Source organism: Suncus etruscus, chromosome 2 (genome assembly GCF_024139225.1).
Source record: "Suncus etruscus isolate mSunEtr1 chromosome 2, mSunEtr1.pri.cur, whole genome shotgun sequence".
Taxonomy (NCBI): Eukaryota; Metazoa; Chordata; class Mammalia; order Eulipotyphla; family Soricidae; genus Suncus; species Suncus etruscus.
The window spans coordinates 5,563,383-5,588,611 of NC_064849.1; the positions used below are offsets into that span (position 1 = coordinate 5,563,383).

The 25,229-nt window shown below is 58.7% G+C and overlaps 3 protein-coding genes across 3 annotated transcripts; 1 reads left to right on the forward strand and 2 right to left on the reverse strand.

The window, feature by feature from the left end:
• Window positions 1-543: 543 nt before the first annotated feature.
• Window positions 544-11,920, reverse strand: LOC126001568 (mesothelin-like protein). Its single transcript, XM_049768849.1, has 14 exons — window positions 11,826-11,920; window positions 11,374-11,517; window positions 10,765-10,885; window positions 4,160-4,245; window positions 3,883-4,009; window positions 3,598-3,788; window positions 3,422-3,512; window positions 3,200-3,335; window positions 2,713-2,900; window positions 2,440-2,595; window positions 2,087-2,214; window positions 1,518-1,648; window positions 1,320-1,414; window positions 544-819 (listed from the first exon to the last, which is right to left on the reverse strand). The coding sequence occupies exons 1-14, from the start codon at window positions 11,918-11,920 to the stop codon at window positions 544-546; spliced, it is 1,965 nt and encodes a 654-aa protein (XP_049624806.1).
• A 3,655-nt stretch (window positions 11,921-15,575) lies between these two features.
• On the reverse strand, window positions 15,576-18,484 carry RPUSD1 (RNA pseudouridine synthase domain containing 1). The gene is made up of 6 exons (XM_049767987.1): window positions 18,334-18,484; window positions 17,654-17,843; window positions 17,435-17,558; window positions 17,227-17,329; window positions 16,735-16,836; window positions 15,576-16,486 (listed from the first exon to the last, which is right to left on the reverse strand). The coding sequence occupies exons 2-6, from the start codon at window positions 17,833-17,835 to the stop codon at window positions 16,080-16,082; spliced, it is 918 nt and encodes a 305-aa protein (XP_049623944.1). The 5' UTR covers window positions 17,836-17,843; window positions 18,334-18,484; the 3' UTR covers window positions 15,576-16,079.
• A 137-nt stretch (window positions 18,485-18,621) lies between these two features.
• On the forward strand, window positions 18,622-25,071 carry CHTF18 (chromosome transmission fidelity factor 18). The gene is made up of 22 exons (XM_049768012.1): window positions 18,622-18,761; window positions 18,893-19,075; window positions 19,165-19,318; window positions 19,435-19,564; window positions 20,177-20,269; window positions 20,363-20,415; window positions 20,519-20,666; window positions 21,389-21,601; window positions 21,733-21,830; window positions 21,931-22,054; window positions 22,130-22,269; window positions 22,358-22,455; window positions 22,608-22,702; window positions 22,785-22,915; window positions 22,994-23,144; window positions 23,510-23,734; window positions 23,819-23,968; window positions 24,046-24,176; window positions 24,383-24,515; window positions 24,600-24,701; window positions 24,791-24,851; window positions 24,922-25,071. The coding sequence occupies exons 1-22, from the start codon at window positions 18,668-18,670 to the stop codon at window positions 25,056-25,058; spliced, it is 2,844 nt and encodes a 947-aa protein (XP_049623969.1). The 5' UTR covers window positions 18,622-18,667; the 3' UTR covers window positions 25,059-25,071.
• The last annotated feature ends 158 nt before the right edge of the window (window positions 25,072-25,229 follow it).

Consider the following 25,229-nt stretch of genomic DNA (forward strand, 5'->3'; position numbering starts at 1 on the left):
CAGTGTCCAGCCCCAAGTCTTGGGGCCCTGAGTGGGGGTGGCCCCATAGCCCTAGGCTGGGAGGCCCAACCAGTTCCCTTGGATCAGAGGTCTGCACCTTTGCCTGGGCAGGTGATTGGCCCCATCTGCTAGGCCATGTTGTGGGACGGGACTGAGGCTCACTCGAGATGCTGCAGTGTGAGTTCCGTTTGAGCTGTGCCAAGCGGTGTTGGTGCTGCTCTGGTACAACAGCCACAGAAGCCCAGCGGGCAGGACCATGGTGAGGGGCAGGCACCCCAATGATCTCTTGGGTCCACCTATGGGTGAAACATGAAGTGGCATCAGCCAGGATCTTTCCACCCACCTCCCTGTGGATGGAGAAGCCAGGGAGGACCCCATGTATGGTGCCTCAGAGTCTCCCTCTGATGTTGGCAGTTAGGGGGAATGAATGTCCCTTCAGCAAGTTATCAGGTAGCAAGGGTGAGGCTTGGGGCACCCAGAGGGCCAAAGCGAGAGAGAGGGGTAAGCAGGGGCCTCCACAGTGGCATCCACACTGCAGCCCAGCTAAGGGACTGTACCGGAGTTGGGGATGTCCACGCTGTCCCCGGCCAACAGGCCTGCAGAGTGGGCAATCTGGAAGGTCAGCGGGGTAGTGCTGGGTGGCCGGTGGGTGGAGCGGCCGATGTGGTGGCCAGCAGGACCTGTTTCCAACCCCAGCTCCCCCAGGGCGGAGCTATTAAGGCTGCGCAACCAGGAGCTGATGGTGGGATGGCTACGAGCCTTCCGCAGGTCCCCCACGTTCTGGCCCAGAAGTGTGTTTACATTGTCCACGCTCAGGTTCTGTGGAGGGAGAAGGGCCGCCTGTGGACCGTGTCCATATACAGATGGTGACTGTCCATGGGACCGTGTCTGCCCATGAGACTGTGACAACCAGTGAGACTGTGCCTATCTGTGGAATGTGACAACCTGTGGGACCATATCTGTCTGGAGACTACAGCTGTCCATGGAACTGTCTACCTGTGGGACCTTGGCCACCAGTGGGACTGTGTCCATCTATGAACCACGTCTATCCATGAACCATGCCCACCAGAGGTATCTCTGTCCTGGGATCATATCCACCTGGGGCCTTGTCTCCCACAGGACCATGGCCACCCATAGGACATGTGCCCATTTGTGGAACCACATGGTTCCTGTCTGCCTGCAGGACTCCTGGGGACTGTGGGGATAGCTTCACCTGGCAGTAGGCACCAGGGAAGGGCCTGAAGATGGATTGGGACACCCTCACATGCACCCCTTGCCCATGTGGGCTGGAACTGGGGTGCCCGGCAAACCTCACCAACCTGTAGCACGTGGGGGTTCAGGTTGGTGAAAGTGTCGATGTCCATGGAGACATTAGCCTGTGCCAGGTGCCGAAGTTCCTCCACTGGGGCACCACCTGGGGAAGGGAGGGAGAGGGCAGCACAGGTAAGGGGTGAAGAGGAAGGCACTGGGTCAGCACAGGGAAGGTGGAAGGCACTGGATCAGCACAGTGGGCTCACCGAGGTAGGGGCGCATGAAGCGGTAGTAAGCGTCGGTGGTCTGGGTGCTGCGGAAAGCCTCCTGGGCCTTGGCGAATAGCACGTTCTTGCGGCTTTGCGGGCAGGAGGAGATGTCCAGGGCCCCGGCCAGCCTGGGGGAGGAAGGGGGGGGCGGCGGCAGGCTGGGGTGTCCAGTACTCTCAGAATGGGGGCCACCTCAGGCTCACGGACCCCCAGTACCCAGCCTGTTTGCAGGAACCAAGCAGGGCTGAGCCTGGGTGACCTGAAGCTGAGGTTCATGGGACACAGACAGGAACCATGAGTGAGGGCAGAGCAGTGACTAGAAATGGAAGGTTCAGCCAGGACCTGACCCTAAGACCACCATGGGGACAAAACTGCCACACCTGGGTGAAGCTGCCACACTTGCGCTGTGGGGTGCAGGGAGATGTGTCTCTGACTGTGAAGGCAAAAATATCTTTCCAGGGCACAAGACCACTCGGCTTGGGGTGCTTGGCCACACCTGCAATGGCCAGTTTGCAAGACCACTCTCAGCCTCAGTTTACCCGGGGCAGGGTAGGTGGCAGGCTCACCGGAACTCGGACGGCTCGATGATCTGGATCTGCTGGGGGCTCATCCAACAGAGACGGGAGCCCCCGATGGCCACGAGCAGGGCTCCAGTGAGGGTGCCATTGTGGTCTAGATATTTCTGCAGGAGGGCCTGGGAGGGAGCAGGACCAGCAGGTCACAGGTCAGTAGGGTTGGAGTCATCCGAAGTGAGGGGTGGTGGCAGGTAAATGTGGGGGGGAGTAAGCAGCGTGGGGTGGTGGGAACATCAGATAGGGGAGGGGCCAGCAGAAGGGGCGGGGCATTCAAATTGGAGGGCAGTGGGACGGGGGTTGGATGGGACATTTAGCTGGGATGTGCCAGGGTCATGGCCCCACACCTCTGTCTGGTTGTCCAGGGCGACATCTGAGGCTAGCAGGGCCACGAGCGTGTCCATGGACGTGATGTTCCACTGGCTGATCTCCGCACATGAGTACAGGTACACCAGCGAGGTGACGCGTGGCAGCTTCTCCTCTGGGAGGCCACCCGGGTAGATCTGCAAGTGGCCGGTGAGGATGTGCCCGATTCCCTGTCCACCTGCCCGGCCAGCCCCGGGAGTTGCCCCGATCCTGGCCCCCTACCCACCCTGCCTGGCCTCCCCGCCCTCTCGCACCAGCCCTAGCTTGGCCTTGACGACACGCTGGCACTCAGCAGGCAGCGGGTGCTGCAGCAGAGGGTCCAGGTTGGCTCTGAGCACTCGTGGCCCCAGGCAGGACTCGAGCTGTCCACAGTCGTAGCGCACCAGGAAGAGGTCGTCCCGCAGCGTGGCTCCTGTGATGTCCCCGCGCTTGCAGCGTCTTCCTGTCAGGGCAAACCGGATGCTGAGGGGCTGCCTGCCCTGCTCCTCAGCAATAGACCTGGCTTCACTGCACCCAGACCTCATACCCATCTCAGCACCCAATATCAGCTCCCAGACTTCAGCAACCAGATCCCAGCCCCAAAACCTTAGCACCCAGAACTCGGCTTCTAGAACCCAGCTCCTAATATTAGCACCCAGATCCCAGCACTCAGAACAGCACCCAATACCAGCACCCAACATTCAGCACCTCTGCCCTTGTGCCAGTGTCCTGTCCCTGCGTCCCTGCCCATGCCACACTGACCTGTGCCCCTCCTGAGCCGTGAGGATCTGGCCTTGGCCTCAAGGAAGCTAGTGACGAAGCGCTGGGCATCCGTCTGGCTGAGCTGTCCCTTCCGGTAGGCAGCCACCATGCTGCCAAAGAAGTCCAGGCCCACGGCCTGGGAACACTTGGGTCTCCATCCGGGTCTGCAGACAGACCCTGGGGCAGGCAGGGGTGGAGAGCCAAGGATGGGGTCAATCTTACCTCGTGTACCTGCACCCAGAGGCTGGGACTGATGTAGGTAGCCAGCGGGCCCAGGCTCTGCAGCCCCTCCAGGTTCCAGGATTCTGGGGGCCTGGGGTGCAAGAGTGGCCATGTTGGTGTTCAAGGTACCCCCAGGCCTGCCTGGCCAACCCTCTTGGATACCCTCACCCCCTCACCCCAGGGTTGTCCTCCCGCTGGCCAGCATCTGGTTAAGTGAGTCCTGCTGGGCCTTGGTGAGCCAGTGGCAGCTGCGCAGGTTCTGCAACACGTGGGGGTCCGCAGCCCTGATGCTGGCTGCGTCCAGGTCGCACACCAGCCCCCCGAGGAGCTGCAAGTCAGTAGCATTCAGCTCCAGTCGTGGCCCTCCCTGGGGGAGGGAAGTCAGAGGTGAGTAGCACCGCCCAGACCCTCCCCACCACCTGCTGCCCTTGTGGCTCCCAGACCCCCACATTCGGGCCTACCAGGCAGGTCAGGGCCATGCGCTGCAGAGCCATCCGCTGGTCTGGCAGGTTCGTCAGTAGCTCCATGTCCCCCTGGGCGGCGCGGCCAGTGAAGTTCCGGCACTGCTCCTGTCTCACTTGCGACAGGCTGCAAGAGGCGCCCGGAGGTCAGAGGGGCCGGACTCCCCAGGGCTCCCAGGAGGTTGGAAGGTCCTGGGAACTGCTCAACTCTGGGCTCCCAGATTCAGGGGTTCCACCCTGAGCCTCACTATGGGGCCCGGAATCCAGGGTGACTCACTTGTAGAAGAGCAGCAGGTTCGGGGGTTGTGTCTGGAAGTCTCCCTGGAGGCTATGCTTCGAGGCCAGGTTTGCCAGGCAGCTGAGCTGGGCAGGCAGGCGGGTGGGTGTCACTGGTTGCCTGCCTAGTGGGTGCAGACCCTGCTCCTTCCCCTGACCCCCGAGTCCTCACCTCCCCTGACCCTCATCTTCCTCTTCCTGTCTCCAGCCCCACAGAGAAGTTGCCTGAGTGATCAAACCTGGAGTCCCCACCCAGGGCCCCCTTCTCAAGTTTCCTCGTGAGATGGCAGTAAGAGCTGATTGTCCTGGCCCTGGAATGCAAGGGCTGCGGTGGTTGGAGAGGACTGTGCGGGCCTTGGGGCACTCACACGGTGCCTTCACCATCCCACCTGAGCTTGTCCTCTGCACAGGTCTTAGAAATCCATTTCCCAACAGCTGCCTGTAGATGCCAGGGGTTTCATTCGAGGATTTGTGTCTAATTTTCCCAGGTCCCTCCTGCCTCACTGTGGGAGCCAAGCCAGACCCCAAAAACATCAACCCTGTGAGTTCTTGTACCCCTCACTCACCCTCCCGAGGTTTTCCCAGCTCACACGTAACCAAGTGGGCCGAATGAAGCTTAAAAAAACTTGGATATGGGGCCAGAGTGATAGCACAGCAGCAGGGCGTTTGCCTTGCAAGCAGCTGCCCAGGATGGACCTGGTTTTGGATCCCAGCATCCCATATGGTCTCCAGAGCCTGCCAGGAGCTATTTCTGAGCACAGAGCCAGGAGTAACCCCTGAGCGCTGCCCGATGTGGCCCAAAAACAAAAAACCCAAAAACAGGGCCGGAGAGATAACATGAAGGTAAGGCATTTGCCTTTCATGCAGAAGGATGGTGATTTGAATCCCAGCATCCCATATGGTCCCCATGCCTGCCAGGGGCGATTTCTGAGCCTAGAGCCAGGAATAACCCCTGAGCGCTGCTGTGTGTGACCCAAAACCAAAAAACCCAAAAATTTGGATATGGGGCCAGGGAGGCAGCTCCAAGTGCTGCATCTGTGGAGGCCCCAGGTTCCAGCCCAGCACAACTCATCCCCCCAGCACCTCCAGAGTGATCTTGAGCACAGAGCCACCCGGAGCCCGGCCCTGCCAGGGCATGCCTAAGCTTTTAGGGGGGCTCAGCCCACCAGATGTATCCTCAGATTTTCCTGGTGGGTAGAATTAATTTAACCCCTATGGGTTTCCTCAAAAGATCCGCTGTGGACGCCTTTTTCCCCTGCGTGGATGGTTGAGAAATTTCCAAAGAGACGCCTGGCGTTACATTTTCAACCAGTATTTGACTATCTCTCCTTTGTATATATCAGGCAAAATAATAGCCTCTATCAAATAATTTGGCTCAGAAATTCCAATACCAAAGTTTATTTGAGAACCCCTTTTTCTGGATATAATCAGCTCTAAAATCAAAGATGATTTTTCTCTCCTTTTCAAATATGTCCTTTGCAGCTGCAGTTTCTGGTAATCAAGGGTGTAACCAGAATACAGATTTTGACTTTTGACCCTCCTTTAGAAATAGGGAAGCTCGGGGCCGGGTAGGTGGCGCTGGAGGTAAGGTGTCTGCCTTGCAAGCGCTAGCCAAGGAAGGACCGCGGTTCGATCCCCCGGCGTCCCATATGGTCCCCCCAAGCCAGGGGCGATTTCTGAGCACATAGCCAGGAGTAACCCCTGAGCGTCAAACAGGTGTGGCCCAAAAAAAAAAAAAAAAAAGAAAAGAAATAGGGAAGCTCATTCCTGGGGATTTGGTACCTCCCTTCATTTAACCTCTAAAACAATAGAGTCCAGCCTAGAAAGACCAAGTGTCTTTTTTTTTTTTTTTTTTTTTTTTTTTTGGTTTTTGGGCCACATCCGGCAGTGCTCAGGGGTTACTTCTGGCTGTCTGCTCAGAAATAGCTCCTGGCAGGCATGGGGGACCATATGGGACACCGGGATTCGAACCAACCACCTTTGGTCCTGGATTGGCTGCTTGCAAGGCAAACGCCGCTGTGCTATATCTAAACCAAGTTTCTAGATATTTCCTACCAATCCTGATTTTTGCATTTAAAGTAAGTTTGCAAGGAGTTACCTTGAGTTGTGTGACCTTCTCTCTCCTAACTTGGAATTTTTAGTCACACCCATTGTTTAGGTATTGTCATTGTTGTACTAGGCTTTGTGATTACAATTATTCTTCGCTGTGGCTAATTTTACCCCTATAAATTCCCCTGCTCAAAAAATTAAACTTGTCGCACTCCTGCCAGAAAAGTGCTGACCCCACATTCTCTGTGTGGTTTCATTTATTTCATATTTCGTCCGCTCGTGTTACCCTTTTTCCTCCCGTGAAAGGACTATGACCCACAAGAATTGCTGAGACACAAGACGTCTACAACATGGACCATCATGGCCCCCAAGCCCCTGTCTCACTACATGCAATGCGTCCATGTATTGGGAACAGACTCCTGAGAATAGCATTCTCTACTTGGCATGGCCCAAAGGGTAGAGGGAGGGGCACACAGATACATGCCACCCAGGCGCCCAGCTCAGTGGGGATGAGGGACTAAGGCTCTGACTGACTCTCTACTCTCTACTGACTGAGCTCATGAAGAAAAGGAGGGGACCTGGCAGAGAGGGGTGGGACTCAGTCAGCTCCATGGTGTGAAGAAAGGGGCCAGAATGGTAGCACAGTAGTAGAGCATTTGCCTTGTCACAGCTGACCCCGGATGGACACAGGTTCAATCCCTGACATCCCATATGGTCTCCCGAGCCAAGAGCAATTTTTTTCTTTCTTTTTTTGGTCATACCGATAGCGCTCAGGGGTTCCTCCTGGCTCTATGCTCAGAAACTGCTCCTGGCAGGCTCGGGGGACCATATGGGATGACGGCATTCGAATCACTGTCCTTCTGCATGCAAGGCAAACACCCTACCTCCAGGCTATCTCTCTGGCCCAGCAATGTTCTTTTTGGGTCACACCTGGTGCTGCTCAGAGGTTACTCCTGGTTCTGTGCTCAGAAATTGCTCCTCGCAGGCTCCAGGGACCATATGGGATGCCAGGAATTGAACCACTGTCAGTTCTGGGTCTGCCCACCCTACTGCTGTGCTCTCTCTGGCCCCCTTCAGGAGTGATTTCTGAGCACAGAGCCAGGAGTAATCCCCGAATGCCACCAGGTATGGCTCTCCCCCAAAAACAGCAAAACAAAATACCAAAGTGTGCAGGAACCCAGCAGGAATTGTCTCAAAGAGAGTGGTAGTGGGTGGGGTGGGTAGTGGATGACGCAGTTATGAGACGGACGCTTCCACGCAACTGGTCAGGCAGGGCTCTGGTTTTTGGCTTCTCTCCCAGGACCCTCCTGGCTCCCTTCTGCTGGCTCCCAGCCCTCCTTGGTGTCCACACCACACCACACCACATCTGGCTGCCTCTCAGTGTCCTGCGTTTGAGGCTCCTGAACAGGCACTTGCAATTTCCCTGTTACATCTTCATCACTTAAGAACAAGAAATCCGGCTCGGAGAGATAGTACAGTGGCGTTTGCAAGCAGCCGATCCAGGACCAAAGGTGGTTGGTTCGAATCCCGGTGTCCCATATGGTCCCCCGTGCCTGCCAGGAGCTATTTCTGAGCAGATAGCCAGGAGTAACCCCTGAGCAATGCCGGGTGTGGCCCAAAAACCAAAAAAAAAAAAAAAAAAAGAACAAGAAATCCTGACCTTGGGGCCAGAGTGGTAGCACAACGCCTTGCATGCAGCCAACCAGGAACCAGGAACATACCTGGGTTCGATCTCCAGCATCCCATCCCTGAGAATTAGGAGTGATTTCTAAGCACAGAGCCAGGAGTAACCCCTGAGCACCGCTGGGTGTGGCCCCAAAACAAAACAAAACAAAACAAAACAAAACAAGGGGGCCAAAGAGATAGCACAGTGGTAGAGCATTTGCCTCACACGCAGCCAATCCAGGACGGATGGTGGTTCGAATCCCAGCATCCCTCGTGGTGGTCCCCTGTGCCTGCCAGGAGCAATTTCTGAGCACAAAGCCAGGAATAACACCTGAGCGCTGCCGGGTGTGACTCCCCGCTGCCGGGTGTGACTCCCCGCCAAAAAAGAAAAAAGATATCATGGCCCTGAGAGTTACTCGGCTGCTGCCATTATGTGTAGTGAGTTGCTCGTTGAAGTGTCATGTCCATGATGCAAAGACTGAGACATCTCTATGCAAAGCCTGCGTATCCTCCACAGCCTAGTCCCTTCCATCTGTTTGATATCCTGTGTCTGAGATATGTTTTTATGTTTGATTTTGTATTTGTTTTGGGGACACACTCGGTGACGCTTAGTGGTTACTCCTGCTTATGCGCTCAGAAATCGCTCCTGGCTTGGGAGACCATATGGGAAGCCGGGGGATCGAACCACGGTGCGTCCTAGGTCAGCCATGTGCAAGGCAAACGCCCTACCGCTGCGCCATCGCTCTGGCCCCATCTGAGACGTGTTGGGGTCGTTTTCTGGTGTTGAGGCTTTGGCGCCATTGTGAGTATGTGTGTGTGTGTGTGTGTGTATGTGTGTGTGTGTGTGTGTGTGTGTGTAGGTATGGGTGTGCACATGTGTGGGAGGTGAGGGTGTGTGTTTGTGTGTGTATGAGTGTATGTGTGTGGTTGTGTGGGGTGTGTGTGTGTGGGAGTAGGGGGTGCTCTCGGATGTCAGTTTTCGAGGTCCCAGAAGCTGCCCCTTGTTGGATGGCCCCTGTGGATCCTGCTGTGCTGGCGCTGCCCTCAGTGCCCGCTGGCCTCTCTGGTGTCCCGTGACAAGGGGGCCAGATGCGCGTGTCCACTTAGCATCTGGGCTCCAGGGTCTGCCCTCCTGGATGGTCCTTCCTGCGCTGGGCTCCTCCTCCTCCACCCCCACCTGAATGCTAGTCTTCTTGGGGCTGGAAGCTGGTGTCTGCTCAGGGCCGTGCCCCCCTCCATCTGCTGCCTTCTCTCTCCATCCCTTTGTCCTCCCTTCTTGCTCTCTGCTCCAATGACACACGACAGCCCCTGGGTCTGCTGCTGCAGTACAACACATGACACAGGAAAGAATGAGGCTGGGCAGGGTCACGAGTGCCTAGTACATGTCTGCCTCGGTCCATGAGGCCCAAGTATACGTAGCTGTATCTCCCCCCTGAGATGCGACTGTTCTTCTTTTATGCTGCACTGTGTACTGGGGCTCTCTCCACCTTTGTTTTATTTTGTTTTGGTTTTGGTTTTTGTTTTTAGGGCCACACCTGGTGGTGCTCAAGGGTTACTCCTGGTTCCATGCTCAAAAATTGCTCCTGGCAGGCTCAGGGGACCATATGGGATACCGGGAATTGAACCCAAGTCCAACCCGGTTGGCCAAGTGTAAGGCAAACACCTTACCACTGTGCTATCTTTCCAGTCCCTAAAACTCTTTTTTGTTTTGTTTTGTTTTGTTTTTGGGTCACACCAGGCAGCACTCAGGGGTTACTCCTGACTCTATGTTCAGAAATCACTCCTGGCAGGCTCAGGGGACCATATGGGATGCCAGAATTTGAGCCACCGTCCTTCTTCATGCAGAGCAAACGCCCTACCTCCACGCTATATCTCCGCTCCCCCCACTTTATTATGGTGTCAGGACCACATGACAGAAACTCTCAGGAATGACCAGAAACAAGTTTGCAACTCAGGAGTCACAACAAAATGTCGGTGTGATACAGAGACGAAAGCATACACACATACCCAGTGTGACACAGATACGTGGCGAACTTATTTTCCTAAACCCTAGCAGTGAGCCACCAGGGTTCAAACATAAACCATGATGCTAGTTCTAGTCGCATGGAACGAGGGAGCAGTTCAGGACAAATTTGAGAACCAGCAGAGCTCCAGTGAGGGCTACAAAGGCAGTGATGAGGAGTCGCACCCTGTGAAGCCACCTGCCTGGGCCTGGAGTCACAGTGGGTACAGACACACTCACCCCACGCAGTGCACTGTAGCCAGCTACTTCCGAGAGTCCCTCATCTTTGACCAGCCACCATGCCCACAGCACCCCTCACTCCACTGAGTGCACAAATTTCTGCTTTGAGCAACTTGAGGGCGACAGACCCACAGGGGCCTCGAGTTCACAAGAGCTTTCGGGTCCAAGAAAGAACGTGCACATGAGAGAAAGAGACGTGAGGATCTGGCTGCAGGCCAGACGTGCCTGAGAGGCATCAGCTAGGGAGTGAGGGCCTAGTTACTGCGCAAGGCGATGGGACCAAGTGACTGGAAAAGACCCCAGGGCTGGATGGTGTCCATGGAAGGACCAGGGGACTACCACCAAGTTTTCTCCAGACCCAAAAGCAGGAGGCAGGGGAGGGATCTGAGGCACATTTGAAAAGTGCTAGAAGCCATTTATAGTGGCGGGGAGCAGAAAACGGTGAGGAAAGAGATGCCACGGATTGTCTCAGTTCATTAGGGGTCCACAGTCAGTGGTCAGCAGTCACCACATCTTTTCCCTCCTCCTGGTTCAGGGATGGCAGTGCCCCATTCCCACTTCCTCACAATCTAGGAGTGCTGAGCTGCCCATCCTGGTCCTGCCCGGCACCCTGCCTCCCCCAGACTTGCATGCCAGCAACCCCCATGTACCTGCCAGGCCTGCAGGGGCACCTGCTGCGCATCCATTCTCTTGATGAGGGCTGAGAGCTGGTCCCGGGACAGCTGACTGGCGGGCTGGCACCAAAAGCCTTGCAGGGCAGAGCTGTTGGCCCTGGATGGGGGAGACCAGGTGAGGGGAATCCTGCAGAGGGGCTGAGCAGACACTGTGGCCATTTGTCCCCTCGTACCTGCAATGTCTGGGACTTGTGTCATCCCAACCTGTGACCGCTGCAGCTCCCTGAGGCCCCATGTTCCCTCATGTTCCCCCTGAACCCTGTCTCACAGGGATGTGGTGAAGAGATGCTGAGGTCCTGGGATGGGCCCAGTGACAGCTCCCCAGGGAGGTTTAGGGGCACAAAAGTGTGTAGGACAGTTCCAATTGGGGCTGAGAGGGCAATAGAGGCTGCACACAGGGGAAGCCAAGGCAGGAACACCTGGTTCAGGCTAAGCTGAGTGCTTAGCCACAACACTCAGGCAGGGCTGGGCCCCACCTCATTCACAAGTGACCTTGGCTGGCAGGACCCAATGACACCAGCCCAATCAGTTCAGCGGTCCCTGTGGGTGTACAGGTCCTGGAGCCCTGTGTGGCCACTCACTCACCTGGCCCATAAGTCAGGCCGGCTGGCGTCTAGCCATCCCTCGGAGAAGCCCTCAGGCTGGAGACTCGAACAGTGAGCCGTGAAGGACACGAGGAGGGCGAGGCTTGGGGCCACCAAAGCACCTGGAACAGTGCAGGAGATGTGGCTGCAGCAGGAGGCGGCATGGAGGGGCCAGCGGGGTGGAGATCCCATGAATGAGTGTCATTTGGGGGGGCTCTGTGCACCAGCATGGAAGGGGCCAGCAGTGGGCAATGGGGGTCCCATAAGTGAACGTCACACGAAGCTTTATGCACCAATATGGAAGGATTTCAGGGGCCAACGGTGTGTGTGTGTGTGTGTGTGTGTGTGTGTGTGTGTGTGTGTGTGTGTGAGTGTCTGAGCATTACATGGGCTCCATGTCTGCAGAGTGCACACGTATGACAGTGTCCCAGGGATGGGCTTTACTGCACATACGTGTCACTGTGTGGACACTGGCCCAGCAGGTTGTTGGGGAGCTGTGGGGGTGGGGGCATGTCCTCTATGAGGGTCTCACCTGCCCAGGGACCCATGGTTGTGCTGGAACACGTGTTGTCCTGGCACGGAGGAACTCACGGGCAGCAGAGCCAGGATAAGCTGCGGTGGTGACGAGAGATGAGGCAGTGCCCCACTTGTGGCCCCACCTGTCCCCTGCAGTCTCGGTCAGAGCAAGATGGCACAATCAGGCCAGGCAGGTGGGCAGTGGGTAGCGGGCGAGTGTCTGGGCCAGGGTTGTGTTGGCCTTGTCTTTGGGGACAGCGGAGCCCACAAACAATGTGTCTTTGGAACAAGAGGGCCCAGCGGGCGGGGCCCAGGCCAAATCCCGGGGCCTTTCTTATCACAGGTCGGGGCTCAGGGGAGCCGTCTCTCCGTCTCCAATTAACACATTACTCTCTGTGAATTGGAGCGAGTCCCTGCCACCAGCTCCTGGGAGTCCCACACCCCTCATGCAACCCTCACACACCTTTCAAGCACCCCTTATGCACCCCAGAATCATGTCTGGTCCAGCCCCGATTGCTCACCAAGCTCGGGGGGTGGGGTGGGCCTGGAGAGTGAGGGTCACTGGAACTGGAGTTGGCTCTGGGTCTGGGCTCCTGTGGGCCCCAGCAACAGTGCCCAGGAAGAGGATGGGCAGCACGAGGACATCAGAGGGCTGCCCTGGGCCAGGCCTAGAGGTTTCAGCAGTGCCTGTGGTCGCACGGTGAACCCCTTCTCACCTGAGACTGATGCGGTCCTATCTGTGCGGAGGAAGCTCCTGCGGGAGCCAGCAGAGGCGAGGGCTCCTTAAGAGGGGCCAAGCAGCCACCGAGCAGTCAGCCCCTCACATCAGCCGCTGAGCACGGGGGTGTGACGGCCGGGAGCACTGGAGAGGCTGGAGTCCCGACACGCCGCCGCCATTCTGGACTGGCACCCACACTGTAGTGATGCCCGCCAGGAGACGTGCAGTGCAGGGGAAGGGCTGGGAGGGGCGACTGTGCCTGAGGTGCTGCCGTCAGCCCCTGGGGGCCCTACGCGGGCACCTGATCCCCAGCCCCAGGGAAAGGGAGGTTGAGCTCAGACGATTGGCGATTGCTCAGAGCACACCCACATCAGAATGAGGTTCAGCTGCGTCTGCGCTGAGGGTCCCGTGTGTCTCAGACTATAAACGTGTGCCAAGTTGGGACTGGGAGTCCAGATGTGCAAGTGTTCGTTCACACTGTGCTGCTTCAGTCCTGGGGCACAACCACGCAGAGGTGAACATGTGTCTTCAGGGAACACAGCTGCACATGCATGAACAGAGTTTGGTTCTGAGGGCACATCTGCACCTTTGGTCCTGGGAGCGCATCTGTGTACACGCAAATACATCACGTACATCCATACGTGAACATGTCTCAATCCTGAGGGCACACGCACATGAACACACATCTTAGGAGCACATCCATAACATGTCTCAGTCCTAGGAGCACATCTGCGCACAGTTGAACACACGTCTTGATGTGGGAGCACACTGACATGTATGCAAACATGTGTTTCAAGTGCTGGGACCCAGAAGAACACACATGCATTTTCTTATTTTTTTTTTTTTGTTTAGTGAAGGAGAGGGAGAGAGTGGAGAGAGACGAGAAAGAGATAGTGAAGGAGAGGGAGAGAGTGGGGAGAGACAGAGAGAGAGAGAGACAGAGAGAGAGAGAGAGGGAGTGAGAGGGAGAAGGGGGAGAGGGAGAAGGGGAAGAAGAAAGGAGTAAGAGTGAGAGAGAGGGAGGAAGAGGGAGGAGAGGAAAGAAGAGAGAGAGGAGGAGGAGAGGGAGAAGGAGGGAGAGGTAGGGAGAGGGAGAGAGAAAAGAATGACAGGAAGAGGGAGAGAGAGGGAAGGAGAGAGAGGAGGAGGAGAGGGACAGGGAGGGAGGAAGAGGGAGAGAGAAAGGAATGACAGGGAAAGGAAGAGAGGGAGAAGGGGAGAGAGAGACGGAGGGAGAAAGAGAGAGGAAGAGAAGGATAGGAGGGGGAGAGAGAGGGAGAGGAAGAGAGGGAAAGGAGAGAGAGACGAAGGAGAAAGGGAGGTAGAGAGGGAGAGGGACACATGCATTTTCATGCATCTTAGTCATGGCAGTAAAAGTTTCACAATGTGCAGGTATTTATTTACATGTTCCTATAGTTAAAATGTGCCTAAGTGCATGTGATCTCAATCCTGAGAGCATGTGGGCAAGCGTGCATCTGTGTACGCATGTCTGATGTGGTCAGGCTGTAGGCAGTTCAGTTCTGTAGGGGCAGGATGAGGTGGGAGCCAAGCAGAGGAAGGTTTGGCTAGCTCAGCCCTATTCAACCCTACTCAGAGGATATGCTGTGTCCAGCCCAGTCAGACCCAGTAGCTGTCAGTCCTGCCCGCTGGATAGGCAGAAGCACTGGACAGGCCTCGAACTGAGGCCAGGGAACTCGCCGGTCAAGTTCGAGAGTACAGGATCCCGGGGGCTGGAAAGATAGCACAGCGGTAGGGCATTTGCCTTGCATGCAGCCCTGTATGACCCGGGTTCGATTCCTGGCATCCCATATGGTTCTCTGAGCCTGCCAGGAGTGATTTCTGAGTGAAGAGCCAGGAGTAACCCCTGAGAGCCACTAGATGTGGCCCAAACACAAAAACAGAAAAAGGAAAAAGAGAGTACAGGGCCCTCTTGGGGCTGGAATGATAGCACAGCGAGAAGAGTGTTTGCCTTGCACATGGCTGACCTGGGTTCAATCCCTAGCAGCCCATATGGAACCCTGAGCCTGCTAGGAATAATTCCATAGTGCACAGCAAGGAGTAACCACTGAGCACTGCCTGGTGTGGCCCCCAAACAAAAAGAATACAGGGCCCAGGGCTGGAGAGATAACTCAGTGGTAGGGCGTTTGCCTTGCATATGGCAGACCTGAGAGGCACCCAGTTAGATTCCCAGCATCCCATATGGTCCCCCAGCCTGCCAGGGGCGATTTCTGAGTGTAGAGTCAGAAGTAACACCTGAGCACCGCTGGGTGTGGTCCCCAAAACCAACCAACCAATCAATCAATAAAGTTAAAAAATATACAGGGCCCACAGTAGGGCTGTGGCTGCTGTGACCACAGGGTGGGGTCCTTTACAGTCCTCAGCTCCCAGGATTTATGATTAATCCGTGAGACCCTATACATGAGTGCCCAGGGCACCGAGGGTAACCCAGGGACTGGCCCCACACTTAGCTATGGGCTCAAAGGGCTGTGTGGGAGGCTACCAGGTGATGGGGTCTCCACACAACCTCCCTGGGCACAGGAGCCCAGAAAAAGGCTGTTCCCTGGACTTTCAGACAGCATGGTCTGAGACCAGGCACAGGTGGCACAGCTGAAGGCAGCCAGGTGGGTAAATCCAGGGTGTGGGATGAAAACCGCCTTCAGCACCTAAAAAATGCCCCCAGCCAAGGGGCGACATAGGAGGGTTCACAGTGACCCCACGTGGCTCCGACAGGCATGTGCACCCCAGATGGGGTCCAGTCACTGGCCAAGACCTCACAGCCAGGTTGACAGAGACTCAGACAGAACCTTGACTCAGCACAGCTGGGGCCTAGCCTGGGGGCTTCCAGAGACCAGCATGGGGTATGAACTTGGGCTCTAAAGACATTTTCTGGGGCAGGTGAGTGTGCCAAGGGGCACTGTTGGGGGCTAGGGATTGGTCTGGATCCCATGAGGCACATTCATAGCCGCCACAGCTGTCACAGGCCTTTATTATAAGTCCAGAGCCCCGCCCAGGAGCAGGGACCCAGCAGGTTCTTGTTCTGCAGCAGATGGGAAGAAGGCAGTCCCAGCACGCAGACGGCATGGGTGTGGGGAGCTTTGGCCTCCCTGACCACTCAAAGGGGACACTTGGGATGTGTCCGAAGGTATGAGGCAGGAGTGGCCCCTGGGGAAGTGGATGGGCTGGAAGGCAGGGTCCCCATCTGGAGAAAAGATATAGGGGCGCCAGGGTTCCAGCTGAGCAGGAACAAGGTTGCTGACTTAGCCTGTGTTGCCCAAGGTGACCTGGAACTCAGGGACAGGCTTTCCTTGGAGACACAGGCCTGGTGGCCATAGACGGGCACTGGGCTCCCTCTGCTGGCCTGTCGGCCACTCTGCAGCCAACGGCTTCCTGAGCCCAATAAACTGAACGGGTCCTGCCTGGGGTGGGCCCAGGCAGTCCAAGTCTGCAACTTCCCACACAATCCACACACACACTCAGTTGTCCGGCTCCAGTGTCCACTCGGCCAGCCACTGCAGGCGTGAGGCTCGCTGCTCCTCTGTCTCTGGGGGCCTGGTCCTCACCAGGGGTGGTGATGAGGGCTGGGGTGGCTGGAGGTGCTCATCTGTGGGCTCAGGATCAGGAGCAGCCCGCAGGGCCTGGACGAGTGGGTCCAGCGGCCGGAGGAGCTTCTGGGGCTGCCAGCAGGCGTCTAAGGCAGGCAGGAAGGGGTCGGGCGTGCAGGCTTCCACGAGCTCGTTTGGCATGGGAATGCGCAGGTAGAAGGCATGCAGCATCATGCGGAAGGGACGCTCCTCCTGGCCCACTGATTGTCCATATGTGAGGTCGCCCACAATGGGATGGCCCAGCGCACTGCAGTGCACCCGCAGCTGGTGTGTCCGGCCTACAAGAGAGGTCTGGGTCAGGTCAGCCGTCCCCTGGGTTCCACTGCAGGTGAAGGTGAAGTTGCACAGCTCAGAGATACCAAGTGATGGGGGAATCTTGGCTAGTGAGACCTTGTCAGGCAATGGCCACAAAGTGGAGTGATTTTGGGGTCTAGGCCTTTAATGCTGCCAATGCACCTTATTTTCCCTTCCTACGTAGCTGGGAGACCCAGATCAAAGTGAGGTGGGGAAAGCCCGATGCACTCACCAGTAAGGGGCTGCAGAAGCACTTTGGAAACGGGGTCGCCTGCATACAGCCCGTGCTCCAGGACTACCAGCTCTGTGAGACTGGGTTTCGGGTTCTCACAGCCTGTGAGAAGGGAGGTGAGCAAGATGCCATGCAGACAGGCCAGCCAGAGGGTAGACAACTAACTCCCCAATCTGCTCAGAGTCCACAGAGTCCTGACCACTCAGGCCCTGCCCATCAACAGGTGCACAACCAGCTGCACTCAGACCCCACCCATTCAAGCCCTAGGCATCAAAGCAGGTGTATACTCAGCTAAACATCCAGGCCCTGCCCATGTGGCAACCTGCACCCCAAGCTCAAAGGCCCTGCCCATCAAAGCAGCCAATCCAGATATGGCCACAGCCCCTGCCCATCCAGGCCCCAACCAACCAGAGCAGCCTGCAACACACAGGCCTGCCCTTCAGAGCAAATGCACACACCCAGTTGCACCCATCGGCCCTGAACCCTCTTTACCTTCCGTGCCCTCGATGCACATGGTATGCGACCGACCCTCAATGCTGCTCCTGCCGATGGCACAGCTGATGGTCACCTGACTCTCTTGGATGTGTCCTCGCACCTACAGAGCATGGGTACACGAGGTGCTACCGGCCTACCCCATTATTGGGGGTCCGGTGGACATCCTGGCAGGCTGGGGGACCTCTGACCAGGACGCTGTCCTTACCAGAGCCAGGTAGGCCTTGGTGACCCGCCGCTCCTTAAAACACTTGTATGCGCTGGCGGCGGCTGCCTTGTTCAGAGCGACGCAGAGGGCCCCGCTGGTGGAGAAGTCCAACTGGTGGCAGAACCTGGCGAGGGGCAGAGGGAGAGCTAGGCTGGGTGCTGGGTGCTGGGTAGTGCGGGGTGCACTCACTTTCTGCCGGCAGCAACTGCTCTCACTCACCTGAACCCATAGAAGGTGTCAGGATCGGCCAGCTCCGGGAAGCGGTGTCGAAGCTGCTTCTGCAAGGTCAGCGTGTCGCGCCAGGCCCTGCTGTCGATGCGCACGTCCCAGTGCTTGCTGACCACTAGGAAGTCCTGGCTGCGATACACCACGGCCAAGTTCTCCACGCTGCCCGGCTCCATGGCAAGGCCTGTAAACGCGGGAAGGAGGCGGGTTGTAGGTTAGAGAGGGCTGCAGCGAGCAGGCCCAGGAGGATCCCAGGAGGGCCAGGGCAGGGGGCTGCTGGGGGTGAGTGGGAATTCCACTGCACGAAGCTCGGATTTGGACCCAGATGTGGGGAGGCACCCTCTGGGGGAGGCAAACGCAGGGGGTGACGATGGAGGCATTGGTGCATTGTTGCATTGAGGAGGAGGCACGCATGCATCAATTTTGCATCACTCAGCGGGCACAAGGGCAAGGCCAGGGGCTGCGGGGACTCCCCGGATTGGAGGCCGGGGCTCCAGGGAACCCGGAGCAGAGGGTGCGGGTGCTGGGGGGCAGAGGTGGAGCCTCTCCAGCCACCCACTCCACGCGTAGAGCCTCCCCCGCATCTCCCTCAGCCTCCGGGAGGCAGATGACCGGCAAGGCCGCGGTTCCCATCGGCGAGTCCCTCCCGCAATCCCGCCGATCCCGAAACCCACCGGCAGCCGGGCCGAGTCACACAAAGCCGCTCGAGTCCACCCCTCGCGTCCCGGCGCCTTGGGACCCCCGAGACTCCCCGGGACCCACCGCACAGGGTTCCAAACTGCGTCCCGGGACAGCCAGAAGCTGCGCGCGCAGCTCCGCCCAGGCCCCGCCCCCACAGTGACAGGTGGCTGTTTTGGCCAATAGGAGTCCACCGAGGCGGCTCCGCCCACACGAGCTCACGGACCAATGATGAGAGGAGCTGCTGGGCAAGCGAGGCGTTGATTGGCGGAAACGGCGAGGGGGCGGCGCGGGAGGTTCGGAGCGCGGGAGACCTCCGGGTGGCCCGCCATGGAGGAGGATTACGAGCAAGAGCTGTACGGCATCGAGGATGACTTCCACAGCCAGTTCGCCGCCGAGCTCGAGGTGCTGGCTGAGCTCGAAGGTGGAGACTCGGGGATTTCTCCCACCCCATACCTACCCAGGCTGGGAAGCCAGCCTGGAGGACTGCGGGGAGGTAGCGCCGCTTGCAAGGGCCCTTTCGGTGCTCAGGCTTCTTTCTCTCCCTCCCCGCAGGGAATGCGGCCCTGCCGTCCCCTCCGATCCCCCGGCCCAAGGTGGCTCAGGCCCAGATGACCTTCGAGGAAGCCATCGCCGCCGGAGACGCTGCTGCTCTGGGCTCTGCGGACTGTGCCCCTAGGCACCGCAGCAAGAGGCGGCTGACTCCGGGGGACCCGAAAGCGAGCCCCCAGCCTCCCAGTACGTCTAACAGGGGTGACAGGGTAGGGGCAAGGGGCGAGGAGTGGAAGACGGGCCTCTCAGTTCCTCTCCTGTTGGCCACTCTGTAGGCCCCATTGTCAAAAGGCTCAGGCTGGACGTGGTCAAGAGGCTGGAATTCGACGCAGACTCAGAGATAGAGGATCCGCCTCACAGCAGCCCCCCAAGTTCAGGCATCACCCCGCCTTCGAGTCCCAGAGTCCCCGCCGAGCTGTGGGGCGATGGGTGTGTGCTGGAGGCCATCCGTCCCTGGGGCCTGGGAGCGCAGGGTGGGTCAGGATGGGCCCCGCTGATGGTTGCAGGAATTGGGGTCCTGAAGCTGCCGCTTGCTTGGTCCCCAGGCATCTAGTTGCCACCAACCCAGTGCTGAAGAGACCCCCTGTTCTGGAGGACTACATCAGTGTGACATCCACGGCTGGCCACCGGGCCTACCTGCTGCTGCGGCCAGACCCTGTGGGCACCATCCAGCAGGTAGGAGCAGACAGCCACCCTTGGTGGAGCTTGACACTGCCCAGGAGTGGACCTCACTGTCCTGCTCCAGAAGCACAGAAAAATATACAGGAAGGAGCCCAGATCAATAACACAGATATTTGCCTTGGATGTGGTGGTTTCGATCCCCAGCATCTCATATGGTCCCTTGAGTCTGCCAGGAATGATTTTTTTTTTTGATTTTTTTTTGTTTTGTTTTTGGGCCACACTCGGTGGTGCTCAGGGGTTACTCCTGGCTGTCTGCTCAGAAATAGCTCCTGGCGGGCACGGGGGGGGGGGGGTGGGGGAACGACGACGACCATATGGGAAACCGGGATTTGAACCAACCACCTTAGGTCCTGGATCGGCTGCTTGCAAGGCAAACGCCGCTATTTCTCCGCGCCCCAGGAATGATTTCTGAGCACAGACCCAGTAGTAACCTAAAAAAAAAAAAAAAAAAAGACAGGGAGTTTCTTTTCCTGGTCCATCTTTGAGTTGCCCCATCTTCCTGTACTCTGCAGCCTCTGTTAGGGAGGGACTTCCTCCACCTCTGGCCTTTGATGCTGGAGAGCCCCGTCTTTGTAGGAATCTGGGGTGACTGTCCTCTCCCCACAGAGATCTTTCCAGGACGTCTGGCGCCGTGCCCCCCGCCAACTGGGCCTGCTGGGGGTGTCCATTGCATCCCTGAAGGAGCAGGTGGACAGTGAGGTAAAACTTGCAGGGGGATGAAGCAGGGGTAGGACAGCCTGCCAAGGAGGACCAGAGGCCTCTTCGTGTCCTGACCATGTGATTTTTGCACAGCGGCGGCAGCAACTGCTGACAGAGGCTTCGCAGCTGTCTGACACACTGGGCAGGTGAGGCGAGAACCCAAAAACCCGGTACTTATCCTGCTTCCTGAGCTAGCCTTTGAGGGTCGGGAGTGGGACCTTCCTGAGGCTTAAGTGAGCTGTGTTCCAGTCTCAGGTCAGAGATGGAGGAGGAGGTGCCATCTTCTGAGGTTGCAGAGGAGCCTGCGGACCAGGGGGACCATCAGGACACGGGGCAGCATCGGTTGTGGGTGGACGCCTTCGCTCCCAAGCGCTACACAGAGCTGCTCAGTGATGATGTGAGTCCTGCCCTGTCCATCCCTAAGGCTCCCCCCTTTATTGGAAACCCTGCCCACCCCAGAGTCTCTTCCTTATTGGAAACCTGTCACTCTGAAGCCCCGCCCCTTGGTGGAAGCCCTGCCCACTCTGGAGGATCTTCCCCTTGTTGGAAGCCCTGTCCCTCCCTGAGGCTCCGCCCCTTATGGGAAGCTCCGCCCCATGATGGAAGCCCTGCCCCTCCATGAGGCCCCGCCCCTTATAGGCAGCCCTGCCCCTTGATGGAAGCCCCGTCCACTCTGGAGTTCTTCCTCTTATTGGGAACCCTGTCCCTCTCTGGGGCTCCGCCCTTTATGGGAAGCCCCGCCCCTGATTAAAGCCCTGTCCCTCTGAGGCTCCGCCCCCTGTAGGAAGGACCGCCCCTGATGGAAGCTCTGTCCCTCCCTGAGGCTCCGCCCCTTATAGGAAGCCCCGCCCCTGATGGAAGCCTTCTCCCTTGTCTCTCCCTGAGGCCCCGCCCCTTATAAGAATGTCCCCTGGTGTCTCCCCTGACCCCCATGACCGACCTGCCCTCTGGCATCCTTGTATCCTGAACGGAGGAAAGTGTTCTCCTATGGATCGTGGGGTGAGAGGGTGCTGCCCTACTATACTGAGTCCTGGTGTGTCCCTGGAATTAAGGGATTTCCAGAGGACTGGGGGACCTCGTCCAGGGCCATTCACCACCTCAGCAGATCCCCTCCCACAGTTCACCAACCGCTGCCTCCTCAAGTGGCTTAAGCTGTGGGACCCGGTGGTATTTGGCCGAGAGAGGCCTGCCCAGAAGCCCATGCCCAGTGTGGAGTCAGCCCGGGCCAGCAAGGAGGCCCCAGGTGCCGCGGGCAAGTGGAAGAGCCATGAGCAGGTGCTGGAGGAGATGCTGGATGCTGAGCTGGAGCCAAGCGGCCGACCACGGCAGAAGGTGCACCCCCCTGGTGGCCTATGGCACCAGACCTGTCCCCTCCGCTCCCCGACTCGTCCCTGTCCAGTCCCTGCCTGCCTGGGGTCCTGCGTGGGGCTGGACCCTTCCCCCCAGAGCTTCCCCTTCTGCAGGTGGCACTGCTGTGCGGGCCCCCGGGGCTGGGCAAGACTACTCTGGCACATGTGATCGCCCAGCATGCGGGGTACTGCGTGGTGGAGATGAACGCCAGGTACGTGTGCAAAAGTGGGACCCCGAGGTTTTCTGGACGTGCGGTGTGGGGCAGCATCGGCCTGGCAGTGACCCTCACACCCCTCCACCCCACTACTTAGTGATGACCGCAGTCCTGAGGCCTTCCGCACTCGCATTGAGGCAGCCACGCAGATGGAGTCGGTGCTGGGCAGCAGCGGGAAACCCAACTGCCTGGTCATCGATGAGATTGACGGTGCCCCCATGGTGGGTCTGGGTACGGGCCACGCCGGGATTCCGTAGTGGGGGAGCTGGGCCTCACTGGTCCCGTGCCTCCCACAGGCCGCCATCCAGGTTCTCCTGGGCGTGCTGGACCGCAAGGGCCCACTGGAGACAGAGGCTGGGGCTGCCGGGGGGACGCGACATCGACGGGCGGAGGGGGCGATCCTGATGAGGCCCATCATCTGTATTTGCAATGACCAGTGAGTGAGTGGGTAGATGGGAGCTGGGGCAGGGGTGCTGGATGGCAGGGCTGGGGCAGGGCTTCAGCAATCCCTGCTCTGTTTGTAGGTTCACACCCTCCCTGCGGCCCCTGAGGCAACAGGCTTTCCTGCTCCAGTTCCCGCCCACTCTGCCTTCCAGGCTGGTGCAGCGGCTCCAGGAGGCATGTGGGGGCCCCAGTGGGCCGGGTGGGGTGGATGCTACTTCCCGCCCCAGTGAGCTACCCTTTTCCTGGGCTTGGGCCTTCCACAGCTGGCCCAGGGATGTGGGGGTGGCGGGGCCCATCGAGGGAGGCTGACACCCACCATCCTTCAGATAGCCTTGCGCCAGGGCATGTTGGCCGACCCAGGCGCCCTGGCCGCCCTCTGCCAGAAGACGGACAATGACATCCGCGCCTGTGTCAACACGCTGCAGGTGGGTGGGTGTGGGGCAGTATGGCATGGGGGTGCCTGGCAAGGCTGGGAGCGGCTGCCTTAAGCCCAAACCCTCCTCCTAGTTCCTGCATGGCCGTGGCAAGCATGAACTCAGCATCAGAGCAGTGCAGACTGTTCATGTGGGCATGAAAGACCAGCGCCGCGGGCTCTTCTCGGTGTGGCAGGAGATCTTCCAGCTGCCCCGCGCCCAGAGGTAGGCACCCGCCTGCCGCTCTCCCTCCCCTCAGTGTATTGCGCTCTGCCATACTGCTCTTGCCTGCCCTCTCCACAGGCGCCATGTCGGACAGGATCCTGCCCTGCCCACTTACACACCTCATGGGGATCTCGTCTCAGACCAGCCGCCCCTGACCATGGTTGCACAGAGGTTCCAGCATGTCCTGCGCGTGGCTGCCAGTGCAGGAGAGCACGAGAAGGTGGTCCAGGTACCACTGCTCGTTCTGGGTGCCAGGGGGCTGGTGGCCTTGTCAGTTGGGCACTGCTGGAGGGCCATGAGGAGACAGTGGGTGCTGTGGGGTGGAACGGCCCTCTCTGCCCACCTGCTAAGCTGCTTTTCTAGGCATTTTAGGGCTCAGGGCATGCAGCTGGGAGTCTCCAAATCCTAGCTGCATGCAGGGTGAGGTGCCCTGAACTCTGGTGACAAGCCTCTGCAGGGACAGCTGGGGCAGCCCTGGTGGGCTTTGCTGGTATCCATGCTGCTTGGCCCAGCTGCGGCAGGGTGCTGGTGTCCAAGGGGTGGGGGTGGTGATAGGTAGGCAGCAGGGCTCAGCCCCCCCTCCCCCCCTCCCAGGGCCTTTTCGAAAACTTCCTGCGCATGCGGCTTCGGGACCCGGGCCTAGGAGGCGTGTGTGTTGCGCTGGACTGGCTGGCCTTTGATGACCTGCTACAACGGGCAGCACTACATGGGCAGAGCTTCCAGCTGCTGCGCTACCCGTCTTTCCTGCCCGCTGCTTTCCACGTGCTCTTTGCCTCCAGCCATGTGCCCAGGATCACCTTCCCCAGCAGCCAGCAGGAGGTGGGTGTGCGGCCCCGTGGACGCCCCTTCACAGCCCGGGACTCTCACTCCTGGCACCACGTCCATGTCCACCCTTTTGCCCAGGCCCAGAGCCGGACAGCCCGGACGCAGAACCTGATCCAGACGCTGGTGTCGGGCATCGTGCCGAGTGCCCGCAGCTGGGCTGGGCCTCAGACCCTCGTGCTGGACACACTCTGTCTGCTCCTGGACATCCTGGCACCCAAGCTGCGCCCCGTGAGTGGTTAGGTGACTCGGTGTGGGGTGCTGGCGGCAGTACTGCCCCCTTTGCGCTCAGCCCCTTTGTGCTGCAGGTGAGCACACAGCTCTTCAGCGTGCGCGAGAAGGAGCAGCTGGCCGGCCTCGTGGGCACCATGCTGGCCTACAGCCTCACCTACCGCCAGGAGCGCACGCCCGAGGGCCAGTACACATATAGGCTGGAGCCGTGAGTTGGAGGGGTCCATGTTGGGGATTGGGGGGGTGTCTAACTCTCGCTGTCTGGGGACCACTCGGGGCCACTTCCACTTCTATCCCAAGATCCTGAGCCTCGTGTGTGGCCCCTGGTCTCCCTGCTCGTCTGCTCCATTCTGCGGTAGGGTCAGGGAGGGGGCCTGAGGGCTCACCATGGTAATCCCATGGGAATCCCATCAGGAATGTGGAGGATGTGTGCCGGTTTCCCCAGCTGCCTGCCCGCAAGCCGCTTACCTACCAAGCCAAGCAGCTCATTGCTCACGAGATTGAGGTGGAGAAGATGCGGCGGGCAGAGGCCAAGGCTGGCCCTCAGGTGAGCACTTGACCATGTGCTCAGGGTGGGACCACCCCTGTTCTGGCTCAGACCTTCAGCCCTGGTGGCCCTCACATCCTGCAGGTAAGCAGGGCTGTGCCAGGCGTGCAGAGCAGCGCAGGGGAGAAGGGGAGCCTGGAACAGAGGCTGGAGCATATTCTGCAGAGAACGGCCCTAGAGGAGCAGGTTCGAAGTACCCTCGGACAGGTGGGCTAGAGGGAGTATTGTGGGGGGGGTGTCTCTAAACACTGCCTGATGTGCTGCCCGCCCTACAGCCAGAGAGGGACTTCTTTGGCCGTGTGGTCCAGAGGAAAGCAGCCGCCCCCGCAAACACAGGTGTGTGTGGGGTCAGCAGGGGAGGGAGGGAGGCCAAGGTTAGCGCAGTGACCGACTGTGGTACCCACAGGGGACCCAGCCCCTGAGACAGAGGCGGCGGAGTGGCGCATGGGCAAGGCCGTGGGCAGGAGCGACGTGTGGTTCCGCTTCAAGGAGGGTGTCTCCAATGCCGTGAGGCGCAGCCTGTACATCAGGGACCTGCTATAGCCAGAGCAGGCGGACAGGGGCGTCTAGGCTGCACCCGGACTACGTTGGACATTTGGATCAAGGCTGCACTGTACTCCGGATTGCAGTGGACACTGGGACACTCAGGGTCCAGGTTATACCCCAGATTACAGTGGACACCAGGGATCCAGGCCACACACCAGCTTGTAACAG

What these genes read in the sequence shown, in the direction of transcription:
- CHTF18 (XM_049768012.1), top strand. Translation starts at nt 18,668, where the DNA reads ATGGAGGAGGATTACGAGCAAGAGCTGTACGGCATCGAGGATGACTTC. An exon ending in GCCGAGCTGTGGGGCGATGG is followed by an intron (nt 19,319 to 19,434) that starts GTGTGTGCTGGA and finishes CTTGGTCCCCAG; the next exon opens with GCATCTAGTTGCCACCAACC. An exon ending in AGATTGACGGTGCCCCCATG is followed by an intron (nt 22,055 to 22,129) that starts GTGGGTCTGGGT and finishes TGCCTCCCACAG; the next exon opens with GCCGCCATCCAGGTTCTCCT.
- LOC126001568 (XM_049768849.1), bottom strand. Translation starts at nt 11,920, where the DNA reads ATGGGTCCCTGGGCAGGTGAGACCCTCATAGAGGACATGCCCCCACCC. An exon ending in AGCGGGAGGACAACCCTGGG is followed by an intron (nt 3,513 to 3,597) that starts GTGAGGGGGTGA and finishes CTTGCACCCCAG; the next exon opens with GCCCCCAGAATCCTGGAACC. An exon ending in TGAACCCCCACGTGCTACAG is followed by an intron (nt 820 to 1,319) that starts GTTGGTGAGGTT and finishes CTCCCTCCACAG; the next exon opens with AACCTGAGCGTGGACAATGT.
- RPUSD1 (XM_049767987.1), bottom strand. Translation starts at nt 17,835, where the DNA reads ATGGAGCCGGGCAGCGTGGAGAACTTGGCCGTGGTGTATCGCAGCCAG. An exon ending in CCAAGGCCTACCTGGCTCTG is followed by an intron (nt 17,330 to 17,434) that starts GTAAGGACAGCG and finishes CATGCTCTGTAG; the next exon opens with GTGCGAGGACACATCCAAGA. An exon ending in GTGCATCGAGGGCACGGAAG is followed by an intron (nt 16,837 to 17,226) that starts GTAAAGAGGGTT and finishes CCCTTCTCACAG; the next exon opens with GCTGTGAGAACCCGAAACCC.